The 17,576-nt window shown below is 38.8% G+C and overlaps 1 protein-coding gene and 1 pseudogene across 1 annotated transcript in view; both read right to left on the bottom strand.

Moving 5' to 3' along the window:
* The window catches only part of LOC130875605 (vomeronasal type-2 receptor 26-like), a gene marked incomplete at its 3' end in the record, with an annotated part of 59,378 nt that extends 44,990 nt beyond the window's left edge, over positions 1-14,388 (bottom strand). Inside the window, exon 1 of the mRNA XM_057771622.1 lies at positions 14,258-14,388. Within this exon, the coding sequence (XP_057627605.1) occupies positions 14,258-14,388 (131 nt within the window). The remainder of the gene's footprint in view (positions 1-14,257) is intronic.
* A 725-nt stretch (positions 14,389-15,113) lies between these two features.
* On the bottom strand, positions 15,114-16,131 carry LOC130876154 (uncharacterized protein C4orf19 homolog; annotated as a pseudogene).
* Between the last annotated feature and the right edge of the window lie 1,445 nt (positions 16,132-17,576).

Here is a 17,576-nt window from a genome sequence, read left to right as displayed (position 1 = left end):
AGTAAAAGAGTGCTCAAAATGAGAGGAAAGAAACTTTGGGAGCAGGAAGATGGACTGAACTGTCTCACTCATGGCATTCAGTGACTGGAGTGTGGTCCTTAGTAGTGACTTTCAAAACTTAGGTTAGATGAGTGCCTGACCTGTCCTCTACTTGAGGTAGTATAAGAGAACTCATGAGCTTCAAGTCCCCTAGTTGCTACTGCTGAAGAAATTTAGTCAAGAGATTTGTGGGCTGCAGTAAGAAATGCCTTTTGGTTACACTGTGTTAATTTGAGAACTATAGCTAGATGCTATGTTAAAAGAAAATCTGTTGTTTAAAAATTGAAAATTAACAAATATTGAGACAGTGAGAAATTAATCTTCCCCAGGGATTATCTAATACCAAGTGCTCAATAGTATAAATGTATACCTATGGATAATTGTTTATTGGGCATAAAATGTAGATAAAATATACATGTGTATAAATCCATACAGGTGTATAAATGCATACATATATAATTGTTTAATGTGCATAAATGTATACATTTGTATAAATAATTTTTATAAATATATTTGTATAAATGTTTCCATATGTGCAAATATATAAATGTATGCATCTGTATAATGCATAAATGTATAATAATCTTTTATTTATTTTTTTTAAATAAAGCTTGCCTAAAAATCAGAAAGGTAAAGCTAAACCACTAGAGGTCAGGCAGTGATGGCACACAATGTTAAGTCCAGGATTTGCTAGACAGAATCAGATGGATCTCTGTGAGTTCAAGGCTACCCTGGTCTATACAAGATCAATGCAGAAACAAATCCAGGTGGTGATGGCCTACACCTTTTATCTCAGTGCTAGGGAGTCCTATGCCTTTAATCCAGCAATAGAGGGAATATAAAATGAGAGGAGAGAGGCTTAGTCTGTGCTTAGTGTGCTCAGTCAGCAGTCACCCAGCCTTGATAGATGTAAGATTCTCTAACGTCTTGGCTGATTTTCTTTTCTGGTTTTCTGGTTGAACTCCAACATCTGACTCTGGGTTTTGTTATTCATGCTGCATATATGTGTGTAAATGTAAGCATGAGTATAAATGCACGCATGTATATAAATATATTGAAGTGTAGAAATGTCTATGTGTATAAATGCACACATGTGTATAAACATGTACCTATGTATAACTGCATGTATGAAAACTCCTAGAAAGAGCTGTGTCTTCAGACTGACTGATTAGAACTTCAGTGACCTGGGGAGATTGGAATGTTGCAGGTCTAGAAGCTTGTTATCTTATTCCAAGGTAACAATAGCACCCTGAAGAGCCATTTATGGGCACCTTTGCAGTTTAACGAATCTCCTATAAGTAATAAATAAAACCCTTTTGGAATTTAGTCTCTTAGTAGAGCACTGGCTTCTGACATCCTAAAAGCCAATATTGAGATGAAATAGCATCTTGGGCTTGTAAGATAACTTTTCCCATTTTGCCTGTCACCTCCTCTCTGATGCTTCCACTAATTGATTTACAAATTTCTTAAATTTTCAGTGAAAAATTCATAAAACGACTTCAACATTAGAACATGGCATCTGGGATCAACTAAATCTGGGTTCACTGGCCATAGTCACACAAATTTGGATCTAGAATAAATTCTCTTGTTTTCTATTTGAGCTAGGGGTTGAGATCATTTTCCTATGGCACAAAAGAAATATGCGGCACCAAACAATTGATTCCGGTGGTTATATTTATTTATTTATTTATTTATTTATTTATATGTATGAGCATTTTCTTCATAGCAATAATTCTAAAACAATGACTTTGAGAGGGAATGGAGTTGGGGAGACAGGATACAGTTGGAGGTAGGATAGGAGTGCAGGAAAATTATGAACCAGAAGATCAGGCAGAAGGTAAGCTAGTCTAGGAAGGCATAAATAAGAAAGAGACTCCAGGCATGGGCAACCACAAACCAAGCTTCTTACCAGAGAATTATCCTGGAGTTTAAATGAAACCTCTGAGCCTGAGACCAGGAGGATGGTAAAAATACAGAGATGTGAATCTGTTGATCATTGCAGTGAAGCACATGACCTTGAGTTTCCTGTGGTCTGTCTTAGAGCCACACACAAGCCCTCTTGTCTGGTGACTAACAACCAAAAGGTTTTCAAGTGTCAGGACCTGTACTGTTCTCAAGTCTTCCCAGTCTCAAACCTCTATGGAGACACCCTCCAATTGAAATCAACCAGAGCAGTATGGCCTGGGGTTACCCTCAGAGAGTGACAGAATCCATCCAGCACTCAGAATTCACAACTCAATATATCTACAGAACTCTGATGTTCAAAGTGAGAAAATGGGTCCTATTAACACAGGCCGGTTGACATCAGACCTTCATAAAATACTCAGGAACAACTTCAACCAAAGAAAAGGTAAGAGTCCACACTGTCAGTTGACCTCCCTCCATATGTACATCCGGAATCTGCAATGATGAGAACAGGGAGAGGCCTTTCTCTCATACTGCATCTTCCTTTCTGTATTTTAAAATTTGATAGCCGGGTGGTGGTGGTGCACGCCTTTAATCCCAGCACTCGGGAGGCAGAGGCAGGCGGATCTCTGTGAGTTCGAGGCCAGCCTGGTCTACAAGAGCTAGTTCCGGGACAGGCACCAAAGCTACAGAGAAACCCTGTCTCGAAAAGCCAAAGCAAAAAGAAAAAAATTTTGATTCAAATTTTCTTCACTTCTCTCTCCTTCTGCTCCTCATTATAACCTTGGGAGCTCAGTCCGGTGCTCCAGTGTGGGTCTCTGTCTCTATCTCCATTCATCGCTAGATGAAGGTTCTATGGTGATATGCAAGATACTCATCAGTATGATTATAGGATAGGTTCATTTCAGGTTCCCTATCCTCACGTGCCCCAATGAACTAACTGGGGACATTGCCCTGGGCTTCTGGTAGCCATTCCAGGTTCAAGTCTCTTGCCAACCCTTAGGTGGCTCCCTTAACTAAGGTATGAGTTTCCCTGCTCCCCCATCCAACCTTCCTTTACCCCCAATCACCCCGATTCCCCCAGTTCCCCTCATCCTCTCCTTCACACTTTTCTCTCCCCATCTCCCCTCATCCCCATCCCATCCCACCCCCCAAGATTCCCATTTTTTGCCCATCAATCTTGTCTATTTCCCATAGCTGGGAGGATATCTATATGTTTTTCCTTGGGTTTACCCTCTTGTTTAGCTTCTTTAGGATCACAAATTATAGACTCAGTGGCCCCTATCCATGGCTAGAAACCAATTATGAGTGAGTACATCCCATGATCTTCTTTTTGGGTCTGGGTTACCTCACTCAGGATCGTATTTTCTATTTCCATCCATTTGCATGCAAAATTCGAGAAGTCATTGTTTTTTACCGCAGAGTAGTACTCTAATATATATATATATTCCACACTTTCTTCATCCATTCTTCTATTGAAGGGCATCTAGAAAGTCAGGACCATGAGGGGTGCACCCAACCACTGAGACAGGGGGGCCGATCTATTGGGAGCTCACCAAGGCCAGCTGGACTGCTACTGAAAAAAACATGGGATAAAACCGGACTCTCTGAATGTGGTGGACAATGAGAGCTGACGAGAGGCCAAGGAGAATGGCAGAGGAACTTTCATCTGGCGATGGATCGAGAGAGAGACATAGACCCAATTTGCATCAACCGTCTGAGCTCTTAAGGTCCAAATGAGGAGCAGAAGAAGGGAGAACATGAGCAAGGAAATCAGGACCACGAGGCGTGCACCCACCCACTGTGACAGTGGAACTGATCTATTGGGAGCTCTCCAAGGCCAGCTGGACTGGGACTGAATAAGCATGGGTTGAAACTGGACTCTCTGAACAAGGCGGACAATGAAGGCTGATGAGAAGCCAAGGACAATGGCACTAGGTTTCGATCCTAATACATGAACTGGCTTTGTGGGAGCGTAGCCTGTTTGGATGCTCACCTTCCTGGACCTAGATAGAAGTGGGAGGACCTTGGTCTTCCTGTAGAGCAGGGAATTTGGACTGCTCTTCAGTATCGAGAGGGGGGGGGAGTGGACTAGGGGGAGGAGAAGTGGAGTGGGGATAGGGGGAGGGGAGCGGGGGGAGGGGGCAATATGTGGGAGGAGGGGGAGGGAAATGGGAAACAGGGAGCAGTTGGAAATTTTAAGTAAAAAAGAATAAAAAAAAAGAAAAAAAAACCTTAAAAAAATAACAATAGAAAACAGAAAAAAAAAGAAAAAAAATTTTCTTCACTATATTTAGTAGAGTAGGTATGTTTTCATTACATGAGACTATCTTGCATGCATAGAATGTGCTTTTTTCAAATATGCACCTACTCTCACCATCCATGAATGTTAGCAGGTAGGAATAAAGTTTTCATGTCAGTCTCAACTTGATTTCTCCGTGTCCTATGACTTGACTATGTGATTTTCTATCCAACAGATCCTACCATCAAATTCTGTAGGGTAACCAAGAACAGTAGAAATAGCTTATAGTGTCTGAGTGTACATAGTCAACATTCACAAATGATTTAAAACAGGTAACCCATACCTAGCACGGGGCATTGCATTTAATGGTCTATGGTATCTGGGAGAGGCATTATCCCCCAAACTATAAAATAACTCCATTTAAATGAGCTTTAGGTGTATATATTTTAGGAAAGAGACTACAGTCATATATTTCCATTAGGTTTTCTGCAAGGTCTTAATGTTAGTTATTCATCAACATACTCTCTCCACTGTGCTCTCCCATCATTCCTCACTTCACAATTTCTGCTCCAGTATTTCCAATTTCTGCTTTGTATCACATGTACTCTATTCCCTAAACAGTGAAATCTCAACTCTTTCGCATCTTTTATTTTACTGATATATATGTGTACTCCAGTTAAGTAGAGATACATGAAAATTCAAAACTAGAATCTGCAGGAACCAAAAGCTACGGAGAAACCCTGTCTCAAAAATAAAAAAAAAAACTAGAATCTGCATATGAGCACATTTAGCATTGTCTTATTATATCTGCATTACCTCATTTAATCTGGTAATTCTAGCTCCAATCATTGCATGCATAGTTCATAATTCTATTTGAACTGTGTTTTCAGATGAATAAAATTTAATGTGTACATGCATCACAGTTTCAATATCCATTCATCAGTTGGTGGACATCTAGGCATATTCAATTTCAAGGCTATTGTGAATAGAACGACAATGAAAATGATCAAGAATTTTTATAGTCGGATATGCAGTACTTTTGGTATATTTCCAGGATTGATAGACATAGTGGATAATGTAGATATCTTTCCATACTTTTAGAAATCCTTAACACAAATTTCCATAGGACCTACATCAGTTTGTGTTCCATTTTACCCACATAAATGTCAGCATTTATTGTAATTTATGTTCCTTGGTAAAATGAAAGCTCAAAGAAGCTGTAATTAATATTTCACTGATTGCAAAGGAGATTGAACATCTTTTAACTCTTTCTCTGTCATTTATATTTCATCTGTTCTGAACACCTAGTTTAGTTCCTTGTGTTTTAAATGGGGTTGCTTGATTTTAATCGATATTTAAGTAAGTGTCAGTTGACAAGACCTTGGGACCTCCAGTTCCTGTTATCCTAATTCTCTGATTTTGGATTAAGTTAGAACATTTGAGATGTAATCTTGAAGCCATTCAATATTGCTGGGTGAATGGGTTATTCGGTGTTTGTAGTCTGTGCATGAGTGCATGAGGCAGCTTCTCTTGCCATATTGGGCACCATTACGTGGAAACACATGTTGATCTTTTGTGATTTGGGATATTTTCCTTTACATATTTCTTAATACACTTTTAAAAAAGAGAAATTTATCCTTCTCTCTCCTATCCTTGTTCTCCCTCCCAGTGTGTTCTCTGCTTACTCAAGGAACTTGCTATACATACTCCTCATGTACAGTATTCAAATCTCTTTTATGTCTCAGACTTAGAGATTCCAATATTCCAAGCTGTTTTATTGTAAATAGCTTGACTTCACAATAGCTCCATGACCAAAGATGACACATTGGATTTCCAAATACACATAGAGTGCAATAATTTCTACCACTTAACACACATATGATCACAATGTCTTTTATTTCTAAATTTTTTCTACTCTCCTCTCAAAAAGTTTTTATATCTGTGTTTTCTTTGCTCCCTGCACTTCTCTTCATGTTGGAACCTTCTTTGATCTTTGATTGCTCCAATCCCCTCCCTCTAATCACTGGATATAGTTTATAGAGGTTTAAATACCTTTGAGTTACGGATAATATTAAAAATTGTTTTATTCTACTATACTCTATAAAAATGTGGCTCTGGATTTTGGTTTTAGCCCTTCCCCTTCCAGATCTGAGCAAGCTATTCAAAAGTTTCTTTCAAATTTATCCAGTATCAGATTGGCCATCTGAATTTACAACAGGGAGAAGAATAAAAGAGAATAGTACAGGAAAAGACTCTGTGTGGTTTAAAGTATATAGAAAGCAATATTTTCCTACAGAGATTTTGGCTGATAACATGCTCCCCTCACTTATATCCCTAAAACTCCTGCTAAAGTATAAATTTTGCCTTAAGATTTTAAAGACAATTTTTAAAAAATTATTTGTCTGAGGATTTGTGATTTACTGGGAGTGGTTTAAAAATACATGAAATAATTAACAAAAGTCAGTTAAAATTTGTAACAAAAGACTTGATAATTAAAAAATCAGCTTATGTGTAATTTGGATTCAAGTCTTGTTTAAGAAAACTCATCAGACACAACATTCTCTATATGTGACTTTGATTCAATTTTTTATCTAAAATAGAATTTACTAACAGTAAATATTTGATGAATGTTTCTAAAATACAAAGTTTATAAGAGCCTAATTAGGACAACAGGAACTGATTTTGGGAAGCATGTGTGAGCAGTTATGTCATTGGTAACTGTGTTCAACACTAAGCATCTAGACAAATTAGATAAGAAGCTACATGTGTTTAAGAATAGTTACATTTGATAAATAAAATTTACAAAATCCTAAATTATATCCATGCTAGGAGAACCTGACTTGAAGGTGGACATATATCCTCTATGTCTTTGCTAACTTTATAAATATTTAACTATTTGAAAAAAACTAAGTCATATAGGAAGCTGATATTCTCTAAAGGTTCACTATGAATGAATCACAAAATTAATGTTCCCAGTCTCACTGTGCACTTTATTTATTGTTAGTATTTTATTTTGACACTAAAAAATCTTCACTTAAATCTTTAATGCAAAATTTTAAGACTCAAACTTAATAGATATAAAACTGTAAAATTGTAATTAACTGTTAGCATAAAAACAGACATGTGAATCTATGGAATTGAAATGAAGACCCTGATTTTTATCCAAACACCTATGAACACCTGATTGTTGACAAAGAAGCCAAAAATGTACAATGGGGTAAAGAAAGCATATTCAATGAATGATGCTGGCATAACTAGATGTTGAAATGTAGAAGAATATAAATAGATCATATCAATCACCATGCACAAAATTCAAGTCCAGTTGGAACAATGATCTCAATATAAATTCTGTTACTGAACCTCATACAAGAGAAAGCGGGAAGTAGCCTTAAACACCTTGGCACATGAGATTGCATCCTACATATAATATCAGTAACACAGACACCGAGAACAACAATTAAGAAATGGGACCTCCTGAAAATGAGAAGCTTCTTCAAGACAAAGGACACAGTAAATAAAACAAAAATGGCAGCCTACATAAAGAGAAATATCTTGACCAACCCAACATATGACAGAGTACTGATCTCCAAACTAAATAAAGAACTCAAGAAATTAGACATCAAAATACTAAATAATCCAATTAAAATGGAGTATAGCTCTAAACAGATAATTCTCAACAGAAGAATTTCAAATGACTAAAACAAATTTAAGAAATTGCTCAACATCCTTTGTAATCAGGGAAATACAAATAAAAAAAATTCTGAGATACAATGTTATACCTCTCTTAATGACTATGAACAAAAACTGTGATGACAGCTTATGTTGAAGAGAATATGGAGTAAGGTGAACCCTCATTCACTGATGGTGGGAGTGCAAACTTGTACATCCACGTTGGAAATCAGTATGGTGGTTTCTCAGACTGGAAATCAATCTACCTCAAGACCCAACATTACCAATCTTGGGCATATACACAAAGGTTGTTCAATCATACCACAAGGACACTTGCTCAACTAAGTTCATAGTATCATTAGTCACAATAGCCAGAACCTGTAAACAAGCTAGATGCCCCTCAAATGAAAAATGGATGAAAGAAATGGTGGTACAATTACGGAATAGAGTATTAATCTCTTATAAAAGCAGTGACATCATGAAATTTGCAGGCAAATGAATAGAACTAGAAAAGAATTATCCTGAGTGAGATAACCAAGACCCAGAAAGACAAACACAGTATATACTCACTCATAAGTGAATATTGGTTGTAAAGCAAAAAATAACCATGCAATAATTCGTGGCCCCAGAGAGGCTAGGTAACAAGAAGGGCCCTAAAGGAGATGCACAGATCTCCCTAGAAAGAGGAAATAGATGAGATCTACTGGGCAAATTAAGGGTAAAGGGGTAGAGGAGAAGATATAGGGGATGGGAACATGAGGTACCGAGATGTTCGAATTGGTGGAGGGACAGAGAGGGAAAGCAATGAAAGAGATAACTTGGTAGAGGGAGCCCTTATGGGGTTACAGAGAAAGCTAGCCATAGGGAAATTTCCAGGAATCTATAGCATTACTATAGCTAAAAATCCTTGAAATAGTCAAGATGGTATCTGAACTGGCCTTCTTCTATAAACAGTTTGGTGACTACCCTCATTGCTCCCAGAGGGCCTTCATCCAGTAACGAATAGAAGCAGATGTAGAAATCCACAGTCAAACACTGGGTCCAACTCAGGAATCCAGTTAAAAAGAGGGATGAGGGATTATTAGAGCATGAGGGGCAAGGATATAATGGGAAAACCCACAGACACAGCTGATCTTAGCTCCTGGGAGCACACAGACTCTGGACTGACAGCTGGGGTGTCTACATGGGGCCCTCTCTATGTGGGTGACAGTGTGACTTGGTCTGTTTGTGGAGCCCCTGGTAATGGGACTAGGATCTGTCACTGGTTCATGAGGGGGCTTTTTGAAGTACATTCACTATGGTGATATTCCTTCCTTATTTTTGTTGCACGGGGAGTTGTTTGGTCCTGTCTTAACTTGATGTCCCAGGTTTTGTGAACTCCACATAGGAAGACTTATCTTTCCTGAGGAGTGGATGGGGGATCGGGAGGGGGTAGAGTTGAGGTGCAGTGGGAGTGGGGGGGATCTGTGGTTGGTACGAAAACTGAATAGAAAAAAATTTTTTTTTTTTTTGGTTTTTCGAGACAGGGTTTCTCTGTGGCTTTGGAGCCTGTCCTGGAACTAGCTCTTGTAGACCAGGCTGGTCTCGAACTCACAGAGATCCGCCTGCCTCTGCCTCCCGAGTGCTGGGATTAAAGGCGTGCGCCACCACCGCCCGGCTTAGAAAATTTATAATAAAAATAAAATGAAAAAATAAAATGAAAATAAAATAAAGTTGTAAACTATAGAAGATAATTAAGACATGCAAGTTACAATCCCTTACTTCAAACTCTACTACAGAGCTACAATACTGAAAATAGCCTGGTATTGGCATAAAAACAGGCAGGAGGACCAAAGAAACCAAATTGAAGACCCAAATATTAATTCACACACCTTTGAACACATGATTTTTTACAAAGAAGCAAAAAGTATCGAATGAAAAAAGGAAAGCATATTTAACAAATGGTGCCTGCATAACTGGATATCAACATGTTAAATAATGAAAATAGACCCATATCTATCACCATGCACAAAACTCAAGTCCAAATGGATAAAAGAACTCAACATAAAGACAACCACACTGAACCTTATAGAAGAGAAAGTGAAAAGCACACTTGAATGCAATGGCACTGGAGACCACTTTCTAAATATAACTCCAGCATCACAGACATTGAGAGAAACAATTAATAAATGGGACCTCCTGAAACTGAAAAGCTTCTGTAAAGAAAGGGACATGGTCAACAAGACAAAATGACAGCTTACAGAAAAGGAAAAGGACCTTCACTAACCCCACATCAGACAGAGGTCTGATCTCCTAAATATACAAAGAACTCAAGAAATTGGTCATCAAAAGAACAATCAAACAAAAATATGAAATACAGATCGAAACAGAGAACTCTCAACAGAGGAATCTAAAATGGCTGAAAGACACTTAGGAAAATGTTCAACATCCTTAGTCATCAGAGAAATGTAAAACAAAACAACTCTGAGATTCCATCTTACCTGTAAGAATGGCCAAGGAAACACTCCTGCATTGCTGGTGGAAATGCAAGCTGTTAAAGCCCTTTTGGGTGTCAGTGTGGTGATTTCTCAGAAAATTAGGAAACAACCTTCTTCAAGACCCAGTAATACCACTTTTGGGTATATATCCAAAGGGTGTTCAGTCATGCCACAAGGACATGTGCTCAACTATGTTCATAGTAATATTGTATTTCATAGCCAGGACCTGGAAAAACCTAAATGCCCATTGACAAAAGAATGGATAAGGAAAATGTGGTACATTTACACAATGGAGTACTACACAGCAGAAAAAAATAACGGCATCTTAAATTTTGCAGGCAAATGGATGGAGCTAGAAAACATCATTTTGAGTGAGGTAACCCCGACCCAGAAAGACAGTTATCATATGTACTCACTCATAAGTGGTTTTTAAACATAAAGCAAAGAAAACCAGTCCACATATTACAATCACAGAGAGCCTAAACAACAAGAGAACCCTAAAAGAGACATACATAGATCTAATCTACATGGCTACTAGAAAAAGACAAGATCTCCTGAGTAAATTGGGAGCATGGGGACCTTGGGAGAAAGTTGAAGGATAGGGGAAAGGCAGGTAGGGGAAGAGAGAAAATGGTAGAGCTTAATAAAAATTAAAAATCAAAAATCAAAAAAGACATGCAAGTTAATGATAGGTTACTTTATAAACAATCAAACTTTTTAATGTACTCAGAGTGATGCTCTTTATTATGATGAGTACAAATGAAATGAGGGCAATTTTTAGCCTTCTGGATGTTCTATCAAGGGCAAGTCTGAAGAAAATAACCAATAATAAATAAAGTCTGTCTCCAATAAGGTGTAAATAATAAATTATATTATGTCCCTCAATGCCCTCAGAGAAATCTGCTGAAAATGGAATTTAAGTTACTCAGTGAAAAAGGCTTCCCATGATAGTCAAAAATACCAGTTTCTACAATCAGCAGCTGAGACTGTCCACAAACATAGCAGAAACAGACTCCACTTGGATCTTACCTCAGCTCTGAAAATTTGCACTTCTGGGCTAATAAATAGCACATGCTTTACCCACCACCAGGTCCTTGCCAGAGTGTAGGAACTATTAGACTGAATGTCATATTCTGCCTGGCCAAAGAAGGTTAGTTTTCTCAAGTTTCTCCTCTATAGTAAATCCTCATAGTTCTGATGGTTGAAGACTGATGCTGCCCGTTTGGCTGCCATAGCCTAAATAGTGTCTTGCGTGATATTCAAAGAGTGACAACCTCTGCTTTCAAAAAAGTCATTGAGAACACTATGGAGGAACCCAGGCTGACTGCCCAGGTATCTGGTGAAGTCTCTGTCATTTTTACAGATATAGATGCAACTTAGATTATATTTCCTGTTCATATTTATCCTTCTCAGATCTCTGATGGTGTTGCTAAAAAATTGTAGCTTTATAAGTTTAGCATCAATAGGTAGATCTACCCAGCTCCTCCAAACAAGGTTGTAGCTGCATAGTCAGTACATATCATATTTGAAAATCAGGTCTTGTTGTTTTTTTTTTTTAAGATAATAGGTCATCTGCTCAAGAAGGCAGACTCACTGATAGGATTACCTTGCTGACAGGTATCACACTGAGAAAGACAATCTCACAAAATAGGTTTAAATGAAAACTAAACTGATGTTACCATGATATTACTAGCAAAAATTTTTTAAAGATTTATTTATTTATTATGCATATAATATTCTGTTAACATATATTCACCAGAAGAGGCACCAGATCTCATTACAGATGGTTGTGAGCCACCATGTGGTTGCTGGGAATTGAACTCAGGACCTCTGGAAGAGCAGCCAGTGTTCTTAACCTCTGAGCCATCTCTCCAGTCCTAGCAAAAAAAAATTTAATATTATTTTATTTAAAAGAACTTCTTTTTATTGCTTCCATTAATCAACCATTTATGTACCCTGGTAAAAGATGAGATGGGGCAAAATGGTTTAACATTGATGTAAATTTTGAGAGTTTTCAGATATGTAAATGTAAATTATCAAGGTCTGAGGAAGCGATTTAAGGCTTGAGAAAAGGAGATTTCAATATTTCAAAGGAGAAATTGTATTAATCAATGGAGATCTGATAAGCTATTTATTTATGTTTGACAAATATAGATATATTAATGAATAGAGATCAGATAAGCTTATTTATCTAGCCTCGCTAAAGCATCATAGTCAAAGGGCAACATTTTTAATTTAATTTCACTGTTTTCTGAATTTAGATTTATAAGTGGTTCTGATTGTGGTGAAAACATCTCTGATATTCATATTCAAATTCTGGACAAAAGAAACAGGGAAAGAGTGTTCATGTTTGTATTCCCCTTTGGGTTCCAAGATTTTCCTACAGCTATATAGAATAAACCTACTGCACCTGTTTATAGACACCAATGAACTACTTTTTCTACAATGAGAATTTCAGTGCAGATCACAGGAAGTGATCATGGTAATGTATCTAAAATTTTTATCTCTATCTGTGAACTTGAAAATATTAAAAATATTCATGTAAGATTCAGAGTGGAGACTTTTAGCCACCTCTGACAGATCAAACAGACTCCAGATAAGTGTTGTTGTCAGTTAATAGTGCAAGCATTTCTGCCTACTGCCTATTCCTGAGGATTCGCTCTCTACATGCCCTGGTCTTGGCACTCTTTCTACCTCCTGTTTTACTGGGTTATTAAAGTTTCTATGCTCTGGATGTATTCCTAAGAGTATTTAAAATGACAAATAAATCAGTCATTTCCAGAGTTTTCTTTTCACTTACTCTATAACACCACAAATACTTAGAGGCCTAGAAGGGTGATTCCTGCTCACAGAGAAGTACATGGCTTGAACTTTCAAGAAATTACTTCTCAGTAGAGGACCCTCTTATTTTAGAATCAACGTTCAAAAGAACATGGGTAACAATTATAGGAACAACAGGGAAAAACAACAGGAAATCTGAAAACTCAAGTTAAATAACTCCTCCACAATATCATAGGTAACAAACAAATGAAGTCAAAGGTATTCAGAGAGATCAAATGCCAGATGAGTAAATCAAAAAGTGAAAAGATAATGACCTAGAGGAAAATAAAAACAAGCAAGTGAATTCAACTGGGCATTGAGACAAAACACAATGCTGTACAGGAAGAAAAAGTCTGAGGGGGAAAGGAAAAAAGCACTATATATGTATATGACTCAGTACTAAGAAGACAAATAAAAAAATACAAATACTAATAGGAAATTGAAATTCCTGGGGAAGGGAATAACAAATAGAAATGCTTGAAATAAAAATTACAAAACCGTCAATAAAAACACTGGAAAGTGACTCCAGCAGAAAAGACAAGCAAAAGACAGAGTGTCAAGCATGAAGAATGTGATTTTTCTAACCACTGCATTAAAATATTAAAGAGAAATTAATGAGTAATAAGCCTGACTACAGTGTCCAAACTCTGATATACATTAAAGAGAACCATGTGGGATAGGAGATGCTAAGATATCTATTAAAGACATGGGTATTTAACAGAAACTCTCCAAGTCTGTAGAAAAAAACCAAAACCAAACATCCAAACATATGACATTTAGATCCCTAAATATATGTAAACAGGGTGGAAACTCTCCTTTTCCTATCTGAGTCAGTGTGTGTAAAAATAATATAAGCTAACCATAGAATCACAGCATGAACAGACACAAAATTTAGTGATTTCCCTCTTTTTTTCTCTAACTGACTAGAAAAACAAAGAAGAGGAATACAATGGGCTGTAGTGGATTAATGAAAGAATAAAATTTGCAACTGAGTTCTACATTTTTGTGTTTATAATTCATTATTCTTAAAGGAATTACATGTGTACAGGGAGCATGCACTGTCATGTAGCCAGAATACCATCAGCACAGTCACACAAGTACTTACGTAGTGATATTGAATGATAGATCCGGTTTGCTATCAAAAAATATCTTCGTTACTTGAGATAGTTCTACTGTGATATAAATTGGAATAGAAGCACCTAGGATTATGTCAGCCTTCATAAAGGTGCTGGACATCCTGTATCTTTTTTTTGCTCTTACCAGACATTTAATGACACAAACCCCTCCATAAATGACTTTGCTGTTCCAAAACACTCATGAACTTGAAACTAAAACATGACACTTATTTTTAAGAAATATTTTGGCCAGACCCCACATCCTAAAGGAGATTAAAAAGTAATAGTGTAAAAAAAGTTAAGGTGAAGGTGTTTTCAGAGCACGGCTAAGGACTAACCATTTGTTCACTGGCCACATCCGGTTCACCCTGAAAGCTGCAGAGTTTAACCTGATGTCCAACAAGTGGTTAGTGAGTAGTTCCCTGGGTGCCTGTTCCTGAAGTTAACCTCTGGTATACAGTAGGCACTTTAAGTTGATAGTTACCCTATCTAGGTCGGGTGACATATTTGGCTCTCAAAAAACAAGGTAAAGAAATACATTCAAATAGCACGGCCCATGTTTGTGTGCCCCTAGGATCGGGTGCGGGGATATATATCAAGGCATTCTCATGCACATCTGGACAGATGTTCCAGGGGAGCTTCCAGGGCCAGCAAGCAAGCTGCCTAACTTCTGCATTTGTTGTGGACATGGTCATGATGGCCCACACTTACTCTGATTCTAGCATTCTGAGTCAGAGTCCAGCTGCACAGAGGGGTGCCGTAGACAGTCGGCAGCCTGGCACAGGTACTGGCGATGGGGAGAGAACAGATGTAAACAAATGGTGCAGATGGTGAGGCCGCCTGGGGATGCCCGCAGAGTGGTTAGCCCCGTGTCCACCTGCTTCTTTCAGTGTGACTGCAGTTCACCTTATTGGGGCCCTTCACCTAGCCCCTCCCCTAATCTGCCTCTTCTGCATCTTCTCCCGCAGTGGCAGCTTCTAATGCTGCAAGGGCTTCGGCAACCTCAGCGTCCTCATCTACCATAACCCTGTCCCTGTCCCCATTGTAGGTGTGAGGGACTTCCCGCTCACTTCTAGAATCCACCACTGACGGAGGGTGAGTGGGACCCTCTTCTTTAAAGCAGACATTCAGAACTTCTGTTGGCCCTGCCTCATTCAGTGAGTCCCAGCTTCTCTTCAGGGAGAAGGGCAGGTTCAAACCCTGCTCACTCACGCTGGGGTGAATTGCCGGCAGGGGCTCCACCTCAGAATGGTTCTCAAAAAGATAATCCTTTTCTTCAGGGTCTTCACGGTCTACTGCAGGGCTCCAGAGCTGGGGGTAATCCGGGGCTGGTATGTGTAGGATGTGGTCAGCCACCGCCAAGACCTCAGCAGGGGCTCTGCAGTCTCCATGTCCCACCGTCTGGGTCTCTTCCGAGGTGGACACCGTGTGGCTTTGCTTCCGGCAGTCCTCTCCTTCGAGGAAGGGTTGAGCTGGGTGAGCACTGTCTATAGTGCCTTCCCAGGGGCTGCTGGCCCAGGAGCCACCGTCATCTTGGTGGGGCCTGACCAAATGCAGACTGGCAGTGGGGCTGATGCCATTGACAATACCCTGCTTCTCTGCACAGTGTCTCTTCTGAGTCCTCCTGAGGGAGTGGTCCTTGGTGAGGTAGACCAGATATATTATCTCTGTTCTCTGGCTTGGTCAGGCTCCCAGCATGCAGCGTGTTCCGGGGCACCTCAAACTCGCTGTTCTGGGTGCCTTTTAGTCTGACAGTGTCCTCCTCCAACTTGCAGCTGCTTACTTCGTTGACAAAGCCAGGGGAGGGCACTTGAACCGGGTCGAAGAGATAGCTCTGCATCATCTTGCAGCATCTGCACCCCATCTGGATTATTTTTTGTTACCATCTGTTGGGGAGTTGGGGTCCATTAGGCTTCTATGGTGTTTGACTTCTCTTCCTGCGGCGGGGCAGCGTCTCCATGGTTGGGGCGCCCATGGCTTCGCTGGCCTCGGGCGTCCGCGCTGGGACTCATCAAAGAAATCTTAAGAGATGTCGTTTTGTAGTTTTAAGAGATTGAAGGAAAAAAAGGAGATTTTTTTTCTCTAAAATGCAAATGGATCACTGCCATACTTAGGAAAATCTCATCACTAACATATTCATGGTTTGTTGGAGATCTTTTCCTTCAGTGAATGTCTTAGAGATTTGCTTTCAGATTGCTAAGCATCGCCTAGAATATAAAAACCTAAATGTTTCTGCTAATAATACACTGTCCTTAAAATGGGAATTTAACAATATATCCAAAGCAGTGATTCTTGATCTCAGCATACAGAAAGATGAATAAGGCTTGTTAATGTAATCAGGACCATGCAATTTTACATGCAGTTGAGGCATCATTAATCTCTCCTTAGTTTCCCATATTATTCTGTTCATTAAGCTTCTCATTGACTTTAGGAAACAAGTGAGCATAGGGCATTATAAAACATAGATCTGAAAGTTCACAGTGAATATGCAACAATCTCCTGTTCCTAAAATATGCATCAAGGGTGTTCATTTTTACCTACTCCCAAAGTGAGCATTTTCATGCCAGCCTCCTCCTCAGCTGTCCAGCTCTACTACTAGAGCCTCTGGAGAGTCCCTTTCAGATTTCCTCCATGCTTTTCACCATAAGCCCTCAAAATGTGGAGCCCCACAAGCAACATTCCCTTCAGTCATTTTGTACTTAGAGTAACAGAAAGCTAATGAAATAACAAACTGAAAACTGGCCCCTCCTCAGGACTGATGTGTTGCAGGCTCTGTCTGACTGGCAGCTTAGACCATGGTACCTGGTTCTCTTCCAAGGTGTAGTGGACCCACCAGTCCCTAAACTGGACTATTCCAAGCTCGGAGTCTTCTCCTGCATTTTCACCTGCCGTCTGCTTGAATGCAAAAGGGTTTTCTCACACTCTCAAACACAAACATTCCTGAGCCTTCCAGGCAGGGTTTGCCTGTCTCCCTGTTATTTGTTTATTTTCTTGTTTACAGAAAAATTTAAATATAAATTAGAGCACATATGTATACACATAATTCATCCACATGCACCGATATCACTATTTATTTAGAAAAAAAGACTGACGTAAGAGAACTAGGAAATAAACAGACATCTACTTTTGTTTCTTTGCTTTTGTCTTATTAAAAATTTCTATGGCTCATTTTATAAAGGACTGGATGAATTTCATTTTTTCAATCACATCTAATATGTGTAAGCGCTCAACACATTTTAAAAACATTTTTCACTTATGAATGAACTAAAATAATCCAGCAATAGTGATAACATAATTTTGTCAAGGTAG

The sequence above is a fragment of the Chionomys nivalis genome, chromosome 6, assembly GCF_950005125.1.
Source record: "Chionomys nivalis chromosome 6, mChiNiv1.1, whole genome shotgun sequence".
Classification (NCBI taxonomy): domain Eukaryota; kingdom Metazoa; phylum Chordata; class Mammalia; order Rodentia; family Cricetidae; genus Chionomys; species Chionomys nivalis.
Note: the sequence above shows the minus strand (reverse complement) of the source record. Positions and strands in the feature narration are given on the sequence as shown.